We start from the raw sequence: 24,038 nt of genomic DNA on the forward strand, positions 1-24,038 counted from the left end.
TTAATGAAACTCTTGAATGAAACATGAAATCACAGACATTTGCTATAGGAGATGCTTGTGAAGCACTTGCATAGATTCTGAAAAGGGATGGACAAGAGCTACAGTTTAGGAAGTATTAGATGGGGACACTGTTTGCGTAAAATATAGTATTTCTATATTTAGGCCCTCCTACAAATTTGTATATTGATGTTCTTAAAATGAAAAAAAATAATGTAAGGATAATATTCAGAGATATTGATAATAAGTTAACACACAAATAAAGTATGTTTCTGTTGCTATTATTTTTCTTTTACAAAACACACACTTTTCAAATGGTCATACATTTTATTTATATTATTTTACACTTCCCACAAGGCCTTGTTTCCATTTTAGTTTTCTGCACTTGTTCTAAAATTTCCAAATGGCTCGCCAAAATCGTTTGCCCTCCCCCCTCTCGGCCCGCCAAGCCCCCACCCCTTGCACATGACAAATTTTGGGATCCCAATTTGCAATCTTTAAATGGTCTATATACCTGTTGCGAGCGCAGCGAGTATGAAAATTTGCATATTTAAGCGTTTCCGCACAGTTTTCCAAAGCCTTTTAGAGCGTTGTATTTAAAAGCGGCCCAAGAATGTGTGCCAAAATCGCTTGACCCCCTGGCTTGCCAAAAATTGTTTGCCCCCCTTTTGCCTCGCCAAAAATTTCTTGCTTCCCCCAATTTTACCCTCCCCCAGGGCTCATAATTATTGCACAGCCCCTAATTCTATATTGCAAATAAATGGTCCTCTATTGCCTCAAAAATCCCATGCAGTGGTATAATTATTTGATGAAAAGGATGGTGGGAAATGTAGAGTACTATAATAACCCACCATAATACCCTAGGATAAAACGGGCCATGTGTTATTAACCATAGCAACTGAACATGTGGAAGTGCAGTTCAGCTCTGGCAGCTGACCTCAGAATGAATATATTCACCTGACAGCACGGATTCCACCCACCAAGTTTGAGCCCGATCGGACAAAGTTTAAAATTTGTCCCCTCCGTAATGACCTTTGACCTCGGTTGACCTCGATTTTATTTCGCGCAATATATTCCCCTCGTATCAAGGATTCCACCCACCAAGTTTGGGCCCGATCGGACAAAGTTTGAATTCTAAGACCTTTGACCTTGACCTCCCATGACCTTTAGAATCAGCCGAAGGACATGCTTTTTCCGATACCTATCCATATCCGAAATATCGGATCGATGCGTCAAAGCGCGGCGAAACGCAAAGCCGGACAAACAGACACCCACCCACACCCACCCACACCCACACACACTTCGCTCATTATTTTAGTATAGTAGATGTAATAGCCAGTGTACAGCCTGTCTCAAAAAATTGTGCAAGTGAAAATCGCCTCTCTGACAATTAGAAAATACCCTTGTGACATGATGTTTACATCAACGTCAAGGGCGTAGTCTGAGCTCTCAAATGCCGTTTGTTCTGTTCATTTTGCTTGTTTTAATCTCGAGATATATTTAGTTAAAGATGAAAGGGTAAAATCACAATTGTGCCACTTTTACTATAAGGAAGGGGGCTTTACCTGTAACAGTGATAGCATCAAGTTTATCAAGAGTTCCTTCGTGAAATCAAAAGAATGCATCAATTACACAATCCAATTTTTATTACTGTTTTTACGGTTTTATCATGATGCAGGAATGATGATTCGCTTTTCCACTTAACACATATTAAAAGATAAATAAATATTTCACATTCTGCTGTAAACATTAAATACATGTGCATATCAATGATTTTATTATGGTAAAATACTCTTAGTAACTTCAGACATGTTAAAAGACAAACAAATATTACACACTGATAGGTTAATGAACACGTATTACTTGTTGGGAGAGATATTAGACTAAATAATGCACGCGCGCTGATGATGATGCGTCTAATGCATGAGTCCAAAGGGAAGAGTGCATTAGACGCATCAACATCAGCTATCATTGATTTACATGTACAGCTCTCTTCCCTAGTAAAAGTGGCACAATTGTGATTTTACCTTTCGTTATTAGATAAATATATCTCGAAATTGGAACAAGTAAATTGAACAGAACAAACGGCATTTGAGAGCTACGATCTGCGCTGTGACGTTGATGCAAGCATCATGTCACAATGGTAATTTGTAATTGCCAAAGAGGGCGCTTTTCACTTGCACTTTTTTTTAGACAGGCTGTATATGCACGATGGGCAAGTGGACTACGGAGAAGTCTTGTTTCACCCAATGTGACCTGCTCCCACGAAATGAGCGTAAAGTCGCAAGTTGATAGCTTCGAATCATCCTGGCTAACTGAGTTGATGTTCTTTTTTGCCGGGCACCTGTACAAGCTTATAGAGGCCGTCAGCGTGACGTCATATGCCGCCATCTTGTGGGTACACGCTGTGGATGGTCGTTCCATCTCCATGCGTGAACAGCAAAATCACCGCGTTGATGTGCGATAACAGCTGCGTGGCAAGCTGCGCCCTGCGCGTAGTGTCCGACGCATGATCACACAGATCATTTTAGCCACAAGATGGCGAAAGGCTGACGGCCTCTATAGTATGTCCTTCGTGAATATCTTATTGTGCCCCAATTCACAAAGGACATACAGACATACTACTGGCTTGGACAGGTGTGTGAAACAATCACACAACACCGACGTAGTAGCCAAAGCGTCTAGAAACTACAAACTTGCGACTTTACGCTCATTTCGTGGTAGCAGGTAACTTTTGATATTCGGAGAATTAAACCTGCAATTTCTTGCAAATCGCTTTTTACAACCTACATGAACTATCATGTATGACCCGGGGGCTCAATGTTAATGTTTTTGGTTTTGGATGAACTTTCAGCCTGTTGACGCTGCAGTGATGGTTTATATTCATGGAGGTAGCTACGCACGAGGTAATGGATACTTTGGTTACTACAGCGGTGTGCCCCTGTCGAGTGTTGGAGATATCATCCTCGTTACAATCAACTATAGGTTAATGGCTTTTGGATTCCTAACAACAGGTAAACTTAGACAATCATTGGGTCATTCCATTTGAGATCCAGAGTCCCCTGTGGAAGATTTAGATAATGTTTTCCAAATAAGGGTGTGTGTGTGTGTTTTTATTCATTTGAATATTCACTCCAGGAAAATAGGAAGTGACAAAAAGTGACAGAGTCCTCTTTTATTTCAACGCGCATGTGGTATCGCACTCCCTCTCCTCTCTCCTCTATGTGATCAGTTCTCGCAAAATGTGGTCAAAATGTGAAGTGGTTGTTTATGATAGACAATAAGACATTCCACTATTTTAAACGAAATCATAAATGACATATAACTTTGACGTAGCGTAGCATAAACAAATTACGTGCGAAGATTGAAGCAAGTAAAGTACACAAGTACACAATTTGACCACTTGTGCCGATGATATTTTCCCAATCCCACATTTTAATGCTGACCATCAACTTATGCTCGCCAAAACAATGCTCAGAAATTGGCGGGAACATAAATAGTCATAAATAGAACAATGCACCTGTGCGGATTTCATGCTCCGCAATAATTGATTGGCAGGCGAGATGTAACGGCTTGTACAGGATTGCATATATACCATACTATACCGTTAGAATCCCTGGACTACATTTGTTTTCGCATTTCTTTTTACAAACATAGCATTCTGGTCTGACTGCCTGGCCAGGAAACATTTCCTGACCAGGTAGCATGTTGCCTGACCGACCAGTGAAATTCATTTTCGCCCGGTGAAAACTTGTCAAATTAGATGTAACTTATATGTGTATTTCTCCTGATCTTAAGTCACCATGAACGATTTAGGGCTTATGGCTCACTATATATGCGCGCATTTTGTTGCGGAGCCCCGAGAAAATTTTATACAATCTGTGTCCGAAGAGATTGATTTGATCACGGTTTTGCCAGTTAGCGCAGCGGTAATTCACTCGCTTTGCACCACTGAGGTTCAAGCCCCGGCCCGGCCCAAGGACTCATGTGCACTTGGTTTCTCCCGATTCCATGCTTGCTCTCGCAGGTTTTCTCCGGGATCTCCGGGTTCCTCCTGTATCGCAAAAATCGGTGATTAGTTGTTTGGTTATCAAAAACTTCCTTCACCCAATGGAATTTGGAGAGCTGCACAGTTAATTGGTGGATGTTACAATCTAAATGCGGATAGGTGTGCGCCGATCGGCAGCAACCTAGTTGATGCGATCTGATTGTGATGATTCACCATTGCAGCGAAATTACAGCGCTTTGAGTCCTCTAAGATTTGGAGAAAGGCGCTTTACAAATCCAAAATTTATACAATTTATAAAACCATTAAGGACGAAAACTTCAGTGTTTCCCATTTGTACACATGACTTGTGGAGGTACATTAAGAATTGGTGATCCTTATTTTCAAACTTTGGCCGCCACTTTCTTTTCCATGGTAGATTTATAGCCTGATTTTGTCCCATAATTTACCACACAATTTGTTGGCATCTCTAGGGGACAATTCTAAAAAATTCCAATTGATCATTACTTATATTATGTTTTATGAACCGTAACCATACTATGATAATATGGTTACGGTTCAACGACATCAACAAAATATGCATTCCATATTTTTTTATAAGAATATACAATATTATAGGCAGTGTAAATAATGGTCTTTTTAACTTTTGAATTTGTTTATATTTCCAAGGTGATGATGCGTCACCAGGTAACTATGGCATGTTGGATCAAGTAGAAGCTCTTCGATGGATTAAAACTAACATACAAGGCGAGTGAATAAGCAGAGTTACATACATAAGAGTACATCAAAGCAAAGAAAAACAAAAGTTACAGAGAAGATAGTCGGACGGCCAATAAGATAAGCTATGCATGGCCATCCTTTAACTTAAAAAAACAACAAAAAAACAACAGCAACTATTTCAATCAATCATAATTAATTTCAACTTGAAGCCTTTTCAACAACAACAATCACAAGAACAACACAACAAGAACAAAAATTAAAACCACATCCACAGCACTACCACATTAACACCTCCAACACGAAAATGGATCTGATAATTCACAGCTTTTACTCTGAATTTGTTGTAGCCTTCGGAGGAGATCCCAATAGGATTACCATATTTGGTGAAAGCGCCGGTGCAGGGAGTGTATCAGCACACTTGCTGTCTCCACTAAGCCGAGACCTTTTCAACCAGGCGATTCTACAAGTAAGTTCAAAATATGTGGTGTGATCAAGCAAAATCGGAATCACATTTTACTATTTCCTTAGCAAATTGCAAAATTGTTAAGGTCTCTTTCTGTCAAGTTCTTTCTGTCTTCTGTCGCCGATAAATCATCGTAAGTCTTGATCGCAATCTCGGCCTCGCACACACGTAAACTAAGTGTTATACCCGATAAAATGATATACTTTATAATATAATTTCCTATTTTCAAATGTCCCCAATTGTAGTTCACTCATTTAACCTGAGTCTGAAATAACCAACATATTGGTTAAAATAAAACAATAAAACATCCCATTCATAGTGTTTTACCAAATATTGGATGTATTTTACCCAACTTGCTTTGCCCAACTGGTTGGTTACCGAAATGTTACCCAGGAGGGGGAATAGGTTAAAGAAAGAGTAGAGAGAGACAGAGAGGGGGAGAGAGAGCGAGAGAGAGTGGGAGAGAAAGAAGTAGGGTAAGAGAAGGGGAGAGGTGGAGGTGAAAGGGAGAGGAATAGAGGGAATCCATACCCATATATCATAGGGTTATTTTTGACTTCTCAAAAGCAAAGAAGTAAAAAACGCGCTGAATACAAAAAATATGAAATATGAACTTGACAAAGCTGACGTTCGTTTACTAGAATAATGGAGCATTTTTTATCAAAGAATATAGGCTTATCACAAGAATATTTAATTGAAAAATGTTTAAAGGGCAGGTCTATAGCAAAAACAAGTTTATCTCTTTTTTGTGTGCATATTTCTCCTGAAAAAGGAGAAATTGCGTGGGTAAAGTTCAGCCTCGTACGCGTTCTTCTCCCGTTTGAAGCGCACGTGTTCTCCCCCCGTTTGACTGATGACGTAGGTAAATGAAGCGGACACTTTATCGTGCTCTCATCATACAATCACAATTACTTTGACAAGTTTGACATTAGCAACAATGAGTTGTACTATCACTTACCATAACAATGCTGCGTAACAATATGCACGCTATTGTTCTTTTCGGTAACAAAGCCCACACAGTAATTGTTACTATGCGTTTGCTTTGTAATATTTCATCCAACTGAAACTATAGCATTGCAATATACAGGGAAATCAGATACATGAGTTTGTGGACTAACACGGTTTATATGCTAGTCTCAGATGAAATGAAATTCTAAGCTCAAATTATGTATTTATTTTTAGGCCTAATATTTCTCATGATATTGATATACATATGAATTGTAATATCACAATTGTCTAATATATAAAAAAGAAGCGGCTGATTTTATCCATATGTTTAAAACCATGAAATTTGTAATACTTAATTTGGAATTTTGAACAGCAACAGTATACGTTCTGTCCATTGAGAGCGTTTATAGTCCCTTTTCTCACAGCGGGCACATCTCGTTTCATGACGTCACCGGTTTTCTAGGCCAAATCTGTGTCGTTCGAAGGAAGGAACTCACCGCTTAAGTTGGTTTTTGCGGAATATTAATTTTAAACGTCTTATTTTCTCAAAAAAGGAGTCATTTTCATTGTCCTCATAATATTAGCTTGCCAATGATATGATGTTGTTTTTGCTATAGACCTGCCCTTTAAGAATAATATTAGCGTAGGCTTAATACAATAATTTCCACTGCATATATTATCGCCTAGATAGGTCATTCATATGTTTATTTTTTTTTAAAGCGCCATTTGTATTGAAGTGTTGCCAACAACCCTCTTCAGCAAACAAAAAAGGAGGATTTTGTTGCAGTCGTTTTTACATACTTTTTTGATCATCGCTCATTGATACACAAGTCCCTAGTTTAAAGGACAAGGCACTGTTGGTTCAGAAACCGAAACGTTCGCGTTGAAGAAAGTTTGAGCAAGAAATCCAATCGATAAAGTTGCCGTTCCAGTTCCAGTCAATTTTCAAACTTCATTTCGCAAACTCTTTAATCGCTAATCTCCGACCGTCTTTTACCTTGTCTCCAACCGTTGTTTACCCTATCACAGAGTGGAAGCATTTTAGCTCCGTGGAGTTTTAATGCAGACCTAGATAAAGAGCGTGATGTAGCTTTCAAACTTGGTGAAGCGGTTGGATGTTCAGTAACTACTACTCAAGAACTTATATCATGTATGCGTAAAGTAGAAGCTCAAGTCATCAACGCGGCCGCAGTTGAGGTTTGTATCATTCATTACTCCAATCTGTTTGAAGCCGGGAATTCTTTCTTGAGTTGATTTTTGTGAATTTCGTTGACACAAGAATAGTAATAATCGTGTTTACCCAGAATAACTTAACAAATTGGTTGACAAAACTAACGTGATTTGCATATTAAGGGTACTGAAACCATTATATTGTGTCGGGAGAGGGTATATTTACTTAATCTGTGACGGGAGGGGTGTTCTTTTGTATTATGAAGATAATTACCCTGCTATAAGATGTAATTATTTACAGCTGGAATACGAGGCACCATCAGCGCCTTGTGTAGACAACAATTTCCTAGTCGAGTTACCTTTGACCTCAATTGAGAATAACAATTTCAAGGATTGTCCTCTGATCAATGGCTTCACTAAATATCTTCAACTCAGAATTTGGAGCCCAGTATCGGAACAGCTCAACGGCGCCTTATGTATCTAAAGAGACATTTGATAAAGAACTCAAAGCGTTCTTCCACGTTAGTAAAATTGACAAAAATGACCTTGTTGAGGATAGCATAAGACATGAATATGTTAACTGGACAGTTGCTGATGACCCGGAAGCAGATTACTTTGACGCTTGGAATTCTTATGCCGGAGATGCTGGGTTTGCGTGCCCTGCTACCATCGAAACACGAGCAAAGGCAATGGCAGGCGAACACGATATTTACCAGTACTATTTCACACATGTCCCAAGTATAAATTTTGGGGAAAGCGAATATACTGGTGCAGGGTGGCTTGGTGCAGGTCATGCCGAAGAGCTTGCTTTTGTATTTGGATACCCATTTTATCCGCCAGAAGATTTTGAATCTCGTCTGTATCTTGAAGAAGAAATGTCTCTTTCCAAGCATATGATGAAATATTGGACTAACTTTGCCAAAACCGGGTAAGTTGTGTACAATTTTTTTAAATAGTTCATCTTCTTAGCAGTATTAGTAACACACCCATTGATTTTTTTTTTTTTTTTTTTTTTTTTTTTGATTTTTTTTGTGTGAAGAAATTACAAAAAAATTGGACAAAGTGGTATGCAAAATGAAGGGGCAAATCTTCTCGTTTTATTGGTGGCATCGGTATCAACGTAGCTTACATGCTTTTAAAAGTAGAAGCCAAAAGGTGGTACATCAATGATGATTTAAATTCACTTCATTTTGGAAAGCTTACTATCAACGGATTTCGTTAAAATTTTGGATATGTGTTGCTAACACATTGGGAAAATAAAATTGATATGTAAAATGGGAATAAGTGGTTCCTGATTTCTTTTATGACTTCATGAACTTGGTGCTCCACAACTATCAAAAAGGAACTGGTTAAAATGCTTCTATTTTCAATGTTGAGCTATATTTTGTATTTTAACTTGCGACATTATTTCACAGAAATTGAATTAAGCCATAGGTAACAGGTTACCACAACCATACTACAGCAATGTTGAAAACAAATTGTATTTCTTGTCACCTATACCACCATATTAGGTAGTTTTCCGTAAGCTTAACTTTTGTGATTTTGGTAACTATTTTATATTTATTTGTGAAATCCATCTCAACTAGGTATTCTAAATTGTACTCACCATTTACATCCCAAGGTATATTAGTATATCCCACATTGCACTTCTCGATATATATCCAGTTAAAGACAGAATATCAAAATTATGCCTCATTATGATATCACAGACTCTCACATGTGTATTCAAAATTGATGCTTAAATTTGACCTGATCCAATTGACCTATAACCTGACATACGGTGACCTAACAGCCTTTTCTTCTCCTAACAACACATTATTGTATTAAATTGACTAATGACTATGCATCCATTGTGTAAGTGTTTATTTAATTTATTCAGTGTTAATATTAACTGTTATTTTGCATGCACCACTGGATTTTCTATAGATAGTATAACAAAGGATTTAATGTATTCTATTCATGTACCCTACTTGAACATGTTGAATGGAATAAATTATGGTTTGTTTCTGAAACACATATCTGAGTTTCTAGGATACAGTAAACAAAAAATATATAGGGCTAAAATGATTTACCATTTTAAAATGGGTTTAAAAGCACTTTGTATGTAGATATATTTTATATATGTTGTTTATTTACCGCATAAACAAAAGTTTCGTTTATTAATGTTTTTTACGCATTAACATGCGTTTGGTACGGTTATAAATATCAACGCTTGCATCACATGCCCTTGTATCTCACATTTTTGACGTTTTTGAGATATTTTGCATATGTATTTTTAATACATGTAATTTAAATACATAATTATGCAAATATATTGTTACGTACTTAAAATACACCTAATTTCAACGCTAAATATGTGAGATGTATGTCTAACGTGTATGTGAGGTATTTTCGTATGTCTAACACTGTCTAATTCGATCGACGTATTCTTACGTAAACATGTTAAGTAATTCACGTAAACTGCTTCGTATTCGCCAAATAGGGCAAGATCAACCACAACTGAATTTCACATACTCTTGTATCTCTATTACGATCGCCATACTCTACTCAAACCTGAAGCAGATGTGAAAATACGTGTGTTACATAGAGATCTATGACTTTGGTGCCATTTTACGATGGAAAACGTGATATAATTCTATAGAAAATTACTTCATAATGAAATTCGAAGTCTTTTCTTAACGTTATCAGCCCAAATCAACATACATGACAGAAATGTATTTGGCCAGAATTCCTATTAAGATTTACTCGAAAACAGTATTTCGTGAGATACGGTAGCCTTTATTCATTAATTATTTTAATTGATTACTAATTTATTAATTTCATTGACATATAAAACAAGAAGGATAATTCACAAAGAAGTTAATAGAGAGTTTGCGAAATGCAGATCAGAAGCACAAACTGGAACGTCTAGAGGATTATAGAGGAATATGTAATCAAAACCACTCTGCCATTAAGGTTACACAAAGAGACGTATAAAAAACGTATAAAAGACGTATAAAGTTGTTCTCTAAAACAGAGTTTTCTCAGTAATCAAATATCACAGCGAGTGAAATGTTGGTGCATTGGATGTAGCTTAACATTTTTGTGTGTGTTATATACAAATTATTAGAATAAATTTGAAAATCCTTCGTTTAAAGCATTTTTACCCACCATGTTCACAAGATCAAAAACACGTTCCATGAGTTTTTTTTTCAAATGTGCGCTCCGTATAAATCCACACCGAGCGATTGTTTTCTTCTTTTTCGTATTGTATTACAAATCGATCAAAGAAATAATGTTGCCATGGGGAAGAACCAAATACAGTACCGATTAAATTTTAAAAGCCCGTTTTGGGGGAAAATTTTGGAGAATTTGCTTGAGAAAAAGCTGGTTTGTGAAATTATCGATATCTTGATTACGAGACGTTAATTTAGACATCTGAATACCTACATTATTTCTCAACATTCTGCCAATTGCTATTCCATTTGATTTTCACTCCAAATTGAAGCTAGTTTTGCAAAAACGAGGTTTTCCTCCATCAGTTCGTTCAAAATGTCAGCGCCGACATGCGTGTTTATTCTAAGAGCCATAATGCGGACGCGATTGTAATCATGTAATTGCATCCAATTATAGTTATATCATCCGCTTTGAGAACAGTCAATTGCGTAAGCTGATCTATGGCCGAGTGGACTGGGAATAAAATATGAACTATTTTTGTGGGTTCGAGTCTCCGTGTGGCTGAATTTTCTTTCTTTTTTTTTCTCTTTTCTCATTTTTACTTCCTTTCTTTCCTCTTTTCTTTCTCCTTTTCTTTTTTCATTTCTTTTTTTTCATTTCTTTCTTGCTTTCTTTCTTTCTTTTTCGTTCATTTTCTTTCTCTCTCTTTCTTTCTCTTTTCACTATTTCTTTATTCTTTCTTGCTCCTTTCTTTTTAGTTTTATTTGATTGATTCGCTGAGTGCAGTGAATCGTGATTGATTGTTTTTCACTTTATATAATTCAGAAATTTGTAGGCCTGCTAAGTCTGTCTTGTTAATTTTCATCCCCATTTCGATTTACAAATAATTGCTTTTTGATATTGTTGTTGTTGCCTACCCTTACATTGTAATCAGGGGAATAGCAGCATTGATTTCATCAAAGATATCAAGGCTATAAATTCAAAATCAACACATTTTCCAGGGCGTAGCTTGACGAAGTGCCCCCAATCAATTTTAAAATGTATAAAATCCTTGTGAAAATTGCCGAAAACGGCTTGTGTCACCCCCACCCTCCCCCCCCCCGGCATCCGAGCTCCGGGCACGAGCTAAGCCAAGTTTCATAGCCTTTTCATGTCTTGACCGTGGATCGATATTCTATTGTAAGTAGGCCTACGTCCCGGTACGCTTGTTCATTTTCTGCATGGCTGTTTCTGTTATGAACTTACGCCCTCTGAAATCAAGCGCATGAAAAACTCTCGGCTAACCTTAAGCCTCTGGAAGTTGAGGTGAACGCGAAACTCCATAGTGAGCTGTAAATTATGGCTGAAAATAAGTCAATTTAAGAACAATAGTTACCACATTTCTTCATTGACTACATAATGTCCTTTTTATGTATTATCTAGTTAATTAACAATTACTGGAAGTCTAATTTGGTTTGGGTAAAAAACATGCGACATGCTGCTGAAATTTACTGATTGAAATGGATTAAAATAAATTTCTGTTCCAAACTTCAAGCTTGGTATATAATTTTGTGTATGCTAATGACGTACACAAATTCGTCTTGCGAAGCCAACGCCGAGGGGATTAAGTTCCCGTATAAATAGCCTGATATTACTTGAGCGAGCAGTGTATCGAACCTCTGCGAACTGAGAACATTTTTACAACGTTGCGTATCGTAACTAATTACTCCTCTATATAACTAAAGATGCTTGTGATATTCAGATATTTTATTTAATTACTTATTTCATTCATTTAGTTTCAGCAGGCCTATCATTTGGTCACTGCTATACGGGTTTTTTTAAACACTCATCAAACAAGTTATACAGGCCTATTATGGATATTGAATGTGAACCACATTATTTATTATTACAAATGTTATAAGAGTAAGCAAATTCTTAAATGTTTCAGCATAAACATGCCAAACCACCTTTTTTTTGGAATAAACCAAATTATATTAGTACATATAACTCAAAATAAGTAGGCTTCATTGCAGTATTCTTTATGTTTTATAATAAATTAAATAACTACACGTTTTCTAACTTTGTGGTCTTCGCAAACTTTAGACGTGATTATCCGGGTGTCTTGCACATGAACATCAGCACAGGTCTTTACATAAAAACACGTTTGAATTGTTCGGAATTATACTACTTTTTATAATTAGCCTTTTAATATTGGAACTGCATACAACAATCTCTACATTTTTCTTGAGTGGGGTGGGGTAGGGAATGGGAGGGGAAGGGAGAGGGGTGGAGTGGAGGTGTGAGGGAGAGGAAGACAGGAAATCTATACACATAGATCCTAGGGTCGGTTTTGATTGCTCGAAGGCAAAGAAGTAAAAACGCACTAAATACAAAAAAATGGAAATATGAACAGCTGACGTTTACTGGAATAATTTTTGGTTAAATAAAATAGGCCCATCACAAGAATATTTAATTGAAACATGTTTAAGAATAATATTAGTCTATAGGCTTATACCATAATTTCCATTTCATAGATCATCGCCTAGAGAGGTTATTCGTGTTTATTCAAATAAAGCACCTTTTGTATTGAACCAACAAACCTCTTAATCAAACAAAAGGGAGGATTTGTGTTGCAGTCGCTTATACATACCTTTCTTATGATCGCCAGTTGATACACAAGTCCCTAGTTGAAAGGAAAAAACGCTGCTGGTACAGAAACCAACACGTACGCGTTGAAAAAAAGTTTTGAGCAAGAACTCCAATCGATGAAGTTGCCGTTCCAGTTCCAGTCAATTTTAAAACCTTATTTCGCAAACTCTCTAATACCAGAATTGCCTCAAATGTCAAACAATACGGTTTTGAACAAATTCTACAGAAATCCAAACAAAGAATCCGTGGAATCCCTTCCTTACGATGACAACAGAGCTTGGCCAGCATATACCTTTCCTGATTTGAAATACAAAGATATTGCTGTGAATCTTACTACTGGCAGGGGAGTACGAGCACATGGATGTCATTTTTGGAACGACTATCTAAAACAGCTGATAACATTTGCAGGTATGATGAGACTCCCGGTATTTTTCTTTTCTTTCTTTCTTTCTTTCTTTCTTTCTTTCTTTTTTATTTATTTATTTATTTATTTATTTATTTATTTATTTATTTATTTATTTATTTATTTATTTATTTATTTATTTATTTATTTATTTATTTATTTATTTATTTATTTATTTATTTATTACAGGTTAAATACCACTAATTATCTATTACACGGGTTTCAATGGGAAAAATTGCAAATTTCGGGTGGAATTTTCTCATATTCAGAACTCTCACAGTTAAATGCAACTAATATCAGGGAAAACTATATGATTTAGATGCCAAGTGATCAAAAACTCAACATAGGTTGACCTGAGACGTTTCTTGTTTTAACGCACTGAACCGTAAACACCTTAAAATGGCAGTGCGCCCTCGAAGCTGAAAGTTAAAATATGGTAGGGCGAATATTTACTAAAAACTGAAGCCGTGCGTATGAATTGTGGTACTATTACAACAAAAATGTTATATAATGAGAGAAAATATTTTTTAATGCAGTCTTTTCAGATGCCATGCAAAGAAATCAGTAGTTACTCGTCGTATATTTCCATGTATCGCCCAGGCCTATCAGAGGTATGTAACCTACAGTGGCTAGTATTTGGCAATACTTTCACGGAATATCGATGTGACACAGCGTCGCTATTTATAATATTTAGTTTCAAGAAGACAATTTATTCGCGCAGTGATCCTCTTTGTACAGGAACCTATTCGCCTGTGTCTAACCGAAATTATTTTATTTATTTTATTTTATTTACAGCTGACCTCAAAGAGACAGAGAAATGGAGAAATGCTTTTGATGAGTACGAGGCAAGACGTAATGAATTGTAATCATGGATAATTTCAAACTGATAAACACTTTACTGTTTGAATTTGTACATGATACTTGGTGCTCTTTCGGACCTGAAGCGTTCTACATTCAATTTAGTGAACATTAATATGAAGTTTGTATGGGTGTCGGTGTGGAGTGTGGTGTGGGGGTGTGTGTGGTGTTTGTGTATATCGGGGTGTGTGGTGTTGGGGTGGGTCGGGGGGTGTTGTAAGATATGGTTAAAGGAGGAAATACCTTGCAGTACCATGATTACCAAGTGATGGTGATGTGCTAAGGTTATCTTAATCTCTTAATCTACAAAGTCATCGTCTAATGCTAATCTTATCATAATTAAATCATATGTCATTATAAATAAATAAATTACTCAAGCTAATACTTCAGTAAATCAGAAAAATCATCAGATTTATACAGTGTAGGTGTGTAAAACACAACGCAAATAGAAAGTCCTCACTACAAAGTACCCGTCATAAATCTAAACCTGGTCATGTCATGATAATTTGATTGTTACGGTCGTGTGCATGTTATCTCCAATTTGATACCACATTTGATACCCGAACCTCGGATATAACGGATCATTAGTGTGAGTGCTTTCTTTTTGTGTTCAATGTTCATTATATTCTACAAGTGACCTGATAAGGATAAAACGTCGGAAAAACAAAACGGGGTAGACTACCAAATAGTCGAATTAAGTAAGTTTGAAACGTTACTTACCGATTTCGTATGTTTCTCGTATAAAAATATCCGGTGGTCCGAGCACCTTGGGTAGCTACAAGTTGTCACATTGTGTAGTGTCGATGGTAGAGAATTTTAAGAATATCACGAACCTAGAAGGATCGACTCACAGTAATACTCACAATAATTGTGAGCATGAATTCCTTGATTAAAAGCTTAACTTTTCAACTTCTCCCCACGAAATTGGACACGTCAGAAGCCAAACACAAGCCTTGCACTGTGTTTATGTTCATATTTGCGATTGATATCTTCTGTTAGACGTATTCCATATTTTGCTGGTAAAAGTTCCTCGTAATACTTCGTAATTGGCAGCAAGTGTCAGTGTGATATTGACTGGACTCGTTACCTAACCTTGATTTCATCATTTCGATGGTTCTCATTGTAGGTTGTCGATGTACGCTTAATGTGACTGGACTTAGTATCTGCTGGTGATACTTAAAAGAATTCTTTGCAAAGTGATCAGAAATAGTCGCTTCGCGTTGCAACTCATATGGCACGGACCGGAACGATGGGAAAGTGTTTTTTTAATATCGCTTTGAAGATCTATTGAACTATAAATCGTTCGATCTAAATCAGTGAGTGGGAAGGACAAAGATGTTAGTTTAAAACGACAGTAAAATTCCGTCATGTGTAATTATTTTGTGAGTTTTTAGTGACGAGTTATTAGGAGAGTTAGAGTAGAGTGGGGGTATTTGGGGATAGGAGTGTGTTTGAAGTCGACGGAGTGTGGATTTGTTGATGTGGGTGCTGCGGGGTATGTGAGGTACACGTGTGTGTGTATTAAGGTTATTAATTATTTTAAACTGTTGCGATTTGGTCATTCACAGCATCTTGCGAATGGTAGTGAGCTTTGGCAAAAACTGCATTGCTCATTTCATAGCGAGCGTGTAAAAGAATTCAAATATCACAGATATATTTGGTAGGTCTTGTGGTTCTTGAGTTATGGTGTAAAGAGGGCTGAAACAACAACACTTTTGTAAAACGTACATAACTCATTAACAACAATAAAGTAAGCACGTTTTCAAGGCATAGGATTTGTAGAATGAAGTTTTGCAAAACATCAAGGTGTTATTTTTCAATAATATATGGCTCTAGATAATGAAAATTGATTTTTTTTAGTTGCTTCAACCAACAATACCTCGTCTACCCTTAAGGGTTGCGGAGTGAGTGGAATGTGTGCATGGGTGATGTGCATGAGTTATAGGTCAGGATTCAGAGAGTCAGGGCTATGTAAGGTTTGGGGTTATAGGACTAGGTTTAGGTTTAGGATTAAAGCTTATGTTAGGGTTAAGTTTTGGGTTATGGTAGGGGTAAGGTTTATGATAAAGAACAAAATTACTGGTTTTGTGGACTAATGACGTTAAGATTATCATCGATCTGTATTCCATAACTTATTGTCACTGTCTTGAATCTTCATGAATGTTTCATTCACTCAAACAGTTAACTTCAATCACACCACGAAAGTAATGCCAGAAGGCAAAGGCAAAAATCGGGAAAATGTATACATTATACGTAAGGCATAATGGGGGCCAAAGGAGGAATTTTTGAACATTGAGTTACTGTAATTATTACATTATACATACAATAGGATATCATTTACTGAAAACACCAAAAGGTCTAGTATACTTGGTTCTAAAGTTATTTTAATAGACATCAAAAAACTTAAAAGTTTTTTGATGTCTATTTTCTTAGGTATTTTATTGTTATTTTACTCCATATTTTTATCTTTATCTCAGTTTTAAATTAGCCGCCATTCTCCCCCCCCCTCCCTGGATATGATCGTGTGACATTATATCCTTTTAAAATACAATGGGTAATAAATGTCTGATTTTTTTTTATTACAAAACACATCGGTTGATATTGTCAAGCTTTATCAAAGAGAAGAACCAACTCTAGTCATTAATGTGGCTCCAAATTATATCGGCCGTTGTCTTTTTGATAAAAATGGTGTTTATTAATATGTACAGTTTCCCAAGATCGTAAGGTCATATGTCTAGGACTGATTTTGCTTGACTTCTTCGCCAAGTGAACGATTTTACGGGTTCATTCATTGCATTGTCGTCTCCACGCTTTATTGAATGGCGAGGTCACTGGCAGCGTTATTCACTTTATTTATATAATTACCTAATATTATTGTACCATAGTCACACATTAAGCCCATTAGACTATGTGGTATAATTGTGAGACTACAGTCTTACTTCATCTGGATTTTTTGATCGTTAGTGCATTACTCTTCTTTATCGAACTGATATATCAATAGCTCTAAAGCTAATACTGGAATCCAGGATAGACCACCGTACAACCAGATTCTGTTATCGTTTGATTCGTACCTATCGCTTTATCATTATTTCCCAAACAGCTACAGTTTATTCAGGTTTCGCATTACACTATAACAAAATGACTACGTTTATCATAATAATTGTTAGCATTTTGTGTCAGATGCTTCCTATCTTCGGTCAACCAATAGTAACAGTTGAACAAGGACAGATACTTGGAGACACCGTGCATTTTGAGAATGAATATCTCGGTGTCCAGAAAGATATTGATGTGTTTTTAGGTATCCCATATGCAGAACCTCCTGTTGGTGACAGGCGGTTTAGAGCATCACTACCTAAGGAACCGTGGAGTGAGGGTGAGATCTATAATGCTACTTACAACAGAGATATTTGTATGCAAACCACTACGGAGCCTTTCACTATTAGTGAGGATTGTCTTCATCTTAATGTTTATGCCCCTAATCCAAAGGTAAGTTGTTTTGTTTGTTATTTGATTCTATTTTCAAGCCATAATATGTGATTTGCTCCAAAGCGACGCACTATATTTTCCCCGAATTTCTACTTAGTACAAATATCACACACATTTCAATGGACAATCCTATATATATGTGTACCATATTAATAGTTTTTCCTTCGTATATTCAATATCCTTGATTCTATTTGATATGTTCAAAGAAGGACGCATTTTGAACATTTTCGTCTGCGCCTGCACGGTCATTTCATACCTGCATAATCTTCAATCCTGTCTAAATACGCGACCTAGCATCGTCACAGGAGAGTGATTTTGAATAGTTATACTGGCAAATGATCACGGCGTTTGGGAATCACAAGCTCTCTATTAATAATACATGTATGATATTGCTTAGCTGAGGGTTACCATAGAATGTTACAAATAGTATCCTCTCGGAAACAGCTTCAACACTCTATTTATAAAGTGTTGCACAAGCTCAGCATTTTATGGCATAACATAATCCATGATAATAAAAGTGTCCAACTTGACAAAGTCCTGACCATCTTAAAGAACATTGTGATGTGTAAGGACAAGGCTACCCAAATCCTAGTATACACATTTAGTATTGTTGGTATTTAGTTCGTTCCTGCACAAACCTGCCATTTGACCAGACCAACGCTTTTGGACCTTTAAGACATCTGTGAATGTACTTGGACATGACCAGGCCCACTCCTCCGTGCCATTGCTTGGTAGCAGAACTGAATATTAAAACACAGTTCCTATCATCTGACCAAAGTTCATCATTTGGGCTTGGTATAATGAGACGATTTTCTTGAATTCCGGCAATGTGAATACCTGCATCAGCACAGCCCATAAATAGCTGATGGATTTTCCTTTGTTGATTAACATTACGGTAGATATATTACAAGAGGTTTGAAGGTAGACATGCGACAATATTATAAATCAGGGCCAACAGTACGTGATGGTGTGCCAAGTTCCCGCTGGTCTGTCATGGAGTCAACAGTAGACTGCTTGTAGTTTTGGTAATCATGGAGTTTATTATCAGCTTATTTCAGGACACACAGCAGCCGAGATCTACCAATATGCAGTAGTTCGCCTCTGATTTGGAACATGTTGGCCCGTGTTGAAAGGTTGACCAATGATGACATGTTCAAAACCAAAATTCGGACCCATTGAGATAGGCTACTCCAATATGAAGATAATCACTACTGTCCTTGACCCCTTAGAATACTCAAGAAAACAAAGATGGAGCTTGATGTTCACGACAATAGACCTTAGAACTAAACCAGAAAAACAGCACCCGATCTTACCGCACTGTTCTGCAGCAGTTTAAGGACAAAGTCCGCCCGGAACATAACTCACAAGTGATCTTGAAAGACCTGGTATTAAACCTAACCTAACAAAATGTCATGAACACCATGATATGAGTAACTAGAAGGATAAAGAACAGAGCAATATCTCATCATGATTGTGTCGCTGGCTGTACTGTCTACGTCGTTACAGTATCAAAAAAATGTCCAAGATATTTGAACATACTGGCCGTTGAACCTGATAATTTACTTCGCCCTAAAGCTGGCATGTTCAGCAACTGAGGAGGCAGGTGGTGCTTAATCCCTCATTCTGGTAGAATACCAGCCCTCGCCTTCCGAGAAGTAAATCTACAATAACAGCAACATAGAGCAAAGGTTCTGACTGTTAATGGTTTTTTTTTCATATATTGAACTCGTATACCTTTTAGCCCGTTGAAGCTGCAGTGATGGTTTTTATTCATGGAGGTGGCTATGCAGCCGGTAATGGATACTTCGGTGTCTACAGCGGTGTACCCCTGTCGAGTGTTGGAGATATCATCGTCGTTACAATCAACTATAGGTTAATGGCCTTTGGATTCCTAACAACAGGTAAGCGCAGACGATCATTGGATCATTCCATTTGAGATCCACACTCCCCCTGTGGAAGATTTAGGGAATATTCGCAGTGATGTAATAATCGGATTAACTACCATAGCAATAGGTGAAAACAATTTTTAATATATCGCGCTGCACTACAAGCACGTTGCACTCATCACCTGTGTATGTCTGCAATCATAGATTGAATACAATACCGCTTTTTTTTCGAAGATACTAATCTTACAGGTGCGAATGAGCATGATAAGATTCAATACAGATAGAGGTACCGGGTGAAAGTACAAGTGCAGCGCGATATAATCAAAAATTGTTTTCACCTATTGCTAAATTAATTTCACCTATTGCTTGATTAATACATCACTTCGGCTGCGAATGAGTTTTAAGTTAGACAAGTGGATAACTTCCATCTGAAATATTCCTCCAGTTGTAGATTCTAACCGTATGTAAATGCATATACAGGGAGAGTATTTTCATCCTCTTTACAATCAACTATAGGTTAATAACTTTTTGATTCCCAACTACAGGTAAGCGCAGCCAATCATTTTCCTATTCCATTTGAAATCCATACTACCTTTGTGGAACATTAAGATATAAAAGTCTTCTACAGAGGGAGTATGGGTTTCAATTATATATATTAGATCAGTGGGAAACTTCCATTTGAAATACTTACTCCAATCGTGACGATAAGTAGAGCTATAATTATACAGGGGGAGTATGGGTTTTAAAATAATTAAGATTTCCCATACTTTATCGATGTGACCTCTAGATTACTCGGGTGTGAGTCCGCATCATTTTATTATGAAAACTTGGTTTCCATTTTCTTTTTAACATTTGAAAATCAGAATCTTTTTCGTCTGATTTGGCTTAGTTCACTATCGAAACATAGCAATACAGAAAATAGTCTGTAGAAATTACCAGTTTTATTTAACAACGGTGACACAAATCAATTTACCAATAGACTTCTCCTGTAAATCAAAATATGTGTTGTAAAATGAAAACTACAAATTCATCTGCTTCCAAATATTAAGACTACGTTTCTGCAATATTTGCCTTACTTTTCATGAAACTCACTTGAACTGCTTCACTGATATTCAATATGCATTTTATATGAATTTCATAGGATCAAGCAATATTATAGTCATTCTGAAATCAGCGAAAATAATGACATTTTGAAATCGGACCTTTTATCTTTTGACTTTGTTTTATATTTCCAAGGTGATGAGGCGTCACCAGGTAACTATGGCTTGTTGGATCAAGTAGAGGCTCTTCGCTGGATTAAAACTAACATACAAGGTGGGTTTTTATCCAAAGTTTTATGAGACATTAACCAAAGTTTTATGAGACATCCATTCTACACGTGCCATATGATTGTTTAACCATAGAGACTACGCCTTTTTTTTGTTAGTTTTCATATATTTCTTGCTTACTTAATAATAATCTACAGCATCATCATAATCAACAGCAACAAGCGCATCAACAATACCAATGCAACCAAACAACAACACTACCACCACCAACGTTCCCACCACCAACACCTGATATTTGAAAATCGATCTGATATTTCACAGCTTTTTTTTAAATTTCTTTTAGCTTTCGGAGGAGATCCAAACAAGATTACCATATTTGGCGAAAGTGCCGGTGCAAGTAGCGTGTCAGCACACTTGATTTCTCCTCTAAGTCGTGACCTTTTCAACCAGGCGATTCTAGAAGTAAGCCCTCAAAAAAACTTATATTAAAATTATTTGTTGATATAATATTATATCACTCATACATAAATTCTAGACAGTTCATTGGTTGGTTACCGTTTGCCATTTTTACTATCACCTCCTCCGTGTGATAGTCTTTACCATCATAACGCTCTGCCGTAGTGCGCCTGCGCCAAGCCGTGCGCTGACTCTTGGACTCGCCGATTTAGTTATGGGGTGGACCCCAAAATGTGAAGTATATCACGGCAAAACATGGTGTTATGTTGATGAATGTTGAATTTTAGTAATAGAATTTATGTACGAGTGATATAAAACAAATATTAACTGTCTTAAATTCGTGTAATGGTCGAAATATAATCACTCGGTGAAAGATGTATTGCTCCATTCCACTCGCCGTTCCGGCTCGTGGAATGGAACAATCCATCTTTCACCTCGTGATTATATTTCGACCATCACACTCATAGACAGTTAATATTTGTATACTGTTAGATGACTCCTAACCGTCATAATGAAAACGTCGATGTATACCGTATTTACCTTATCACAGAGTGGAAGTATTTTAGCTCCATGGGCTTTTAATGAAGACTTAGAAAAAGAGCGTGATTCAGCTTTCAAACTTGGTGAAGCGGTTGGATGTCCAGCAACCACTACTCAACAACTGATATCGTGTATGCGTGAAGTAGATGCCCAGGTCATCAACGCTGCCGCAAACGAGGTTTGTACTTTTAATTACTCTAATCTGTATGAAGCCGAGGTTTCTTCGAATTAGAATAGCAACATTTGAATCAATCTGTGTTGGTTTTTGAAATTGCTAAAATCGTTAACACAAATAGAATGGTAATTAATACATTTCTTAATATCCAGGACAACTGAACATATTGAATGATAACTTTATTCGAACTATTAGAATAATGAAACCATTCGGTAAAGACGTTCTGAATTTGAGTCATGCAACATATTTAACAGCCGCAAAAAAATTGAAAATAATGTTAAATGTATTCTGTGGCGGGGAGAGTTGTCATCGTGTGTAATAAAGATAATTATACTGCTATTATGTAAATGATATAATTATTTTCAGTTGCTCAATGAGGCACCGCCAGCGCCTTGCGTAGACAACAATTTCCTTGTCGAGTTACCTTTGAACTTAATTGAAAATAACAACTTTAAGAAGTGTCCTCTGATCAATGGCTTCAATAAGGACGAGGGAACAGCATATATCCTCGGCACAGAATCTGGACTCCAGTATCTGAACAGCTTGACTTCGCCTAATGTATCTAAAACCACATTTGACAAAGAACTCGAAGCGTTCCTCACTAAATTTGATATTTACAGAAATGACCTTGTTGAGGACAGCATAAGACAGGAATATGTTGATTGGTCAGTCGCAGATGACCCGGAAACAGATTACTTTGACGCTTGGAATTATTATGTCGGCGATGCTTCATTTGCGTGCCCTGCTACCATGGAAACAAGAGCACACGTAATAGCGGAGGAACACGATGTTTACCAGTACTATTTTACCCATGTGCCGAGTATAAGTGTATTTAAAAGCGAATATTTTGACCCGAAATGGCTTGGTGCAGGTCACGGCGAAGAGATTGCATATGTGTTCGGATACCCATTTTATCCGCCAGAAAATTTTGAATCCGTTGAGTATCCTAGAGAAGAAATGTCTCTTTCCCAACAAGTGATGCAATATTGGACTAACTTTGCCCAAACCGGGTAAGTTATGTGCAGCTTTAGAGACAATTTTATCACCAAAAACGTTATCTCATTAATCAAGTTAATAGGAATATGAATGGTTTACACTAGATCCTAATAAATATTGTACTTTATTTGAAAAGAGCGTCTGTTTTTATACAATTTATAGCATTAGTCTGTGTGAATAACGGTATACGTATACCAGCCACGCCAGACTTGAAACAACCCCATTTTTATCACGTATGCAATAGATTCTTTTCCTAGCATTGGTTCTTCCTCAACCTCAAATTTACATTTTTGGATTTATCGCCTCCAAAATCAACAATACTGTTTTGCTTTTAACAACATGTTACAGAAATCCAAATAAAGAATCGGAAGCCTCCCGTCCCTACAATGACGACAGAGCTTGGCCAGCATACACCTTCCCCAATTTAGAATACAAAGATATTGCTGTGAATCTTACCAGTGGTAGAGGAGTAAGAGCAGATGAATGTCACTTTTGGAACGACTACCTGAAGCAGCTGACAACATTTTCAGGTAAGTTGAGACATTAGCGTCTTTAGTCTTTGGCTTGCAGTATACACCTGTCCCGATTTAGAATTAAACAAAAAATACTGTGAATCTTACTAGTTGTAGAGGAGCGAGGGAAGACGGTTATCACCTTTAAAACGAGTCTCTGACAAAAAACTGACAACGTTTTCAGGTAAGGCCGCACTCTATTATAATTCCACCGCTGATTCTAGTGGCGGCCACTAGGCTTGTCACTACATTTGAGGGGCCGCCAACTTAAAAGGCAGCGGTCACAAACATACATTACTAATCACTACTGAACATGTTCATTAGGACTGTTATTGAACATTATAACAGGTTTCATAGTTCTAGTCCAATA

General features: G+C 37.0%; 1 protein-coding gene across 1 annotated transcript in view; it reads left to right on the top strand.

The window, feature by feature from the left end:
• The window catches only part of LOC140169261 (uncharacterized), a 59,109-nt gene that overhangs the window by 32,825 nt on the left and 2,246 nt on the right, over positions 1-24,038 (top strand). Inside the window, exons 4-16 of the mRNA XM_072192518.1 lie at positions 5,071-5,189; positions 7,164-7,331; positions 7,606-7,780; positions 7,893-8,232; positions 13,315-13,496; positions 14,287-14,336; positions 17,314-17,835; positions 19,577-19,736; positions 20,958-21,035; positions 21,333-21,451; positions 21,996-22,163; positions 22,527-23,170; positions 23,505-23,686. Coding sequence (XP_072048619.1) covers positions 5,071-5,189; positions 7,164-7,331; positions 7,606-7,780; positions 7,893-8,232; positions 13,315-13,496; positions 14,287-14,336; positions 17,314-17,835; positions 19,577-19,736; positions 20,958-21,035; positions 21,333-21,451; positions 21,996-22,163; positions 22,527-23,170; positions 23,505-23,686 — 2,907 coding nt within the window. The remainder of the gene's footprint in view (positions 1-5,070; positions 5,190-7,163; positions 7,332-7,605; positions 7,781-7,892; positions 8,233-13,314; positions 13,497-14,286; positions 14,337-17,313; positions 17,836-19,576; positions 19,737-20,957; positions 21,036-21,332; positions 21,452-21,995; positions 22,164-22,526; positions 23,171-23,504; positions 23,687-24,038) is intronic.

This window comes from Amphiura filiformis, chromosome 14 (genome assembly GCF_039555335.1).
Source record: "Amphiura filiformis chromosome 14, Afil_fr2py, whole genome shotgun sequence".
NCBI classification, from domain to species: domain Eukaryota; kingdom Metazoa; phylum Echinodermata; class Ophiuroidea; order Amphilepidida; family Amphiuridae; genus Amphiura; species Amphiura filiformis.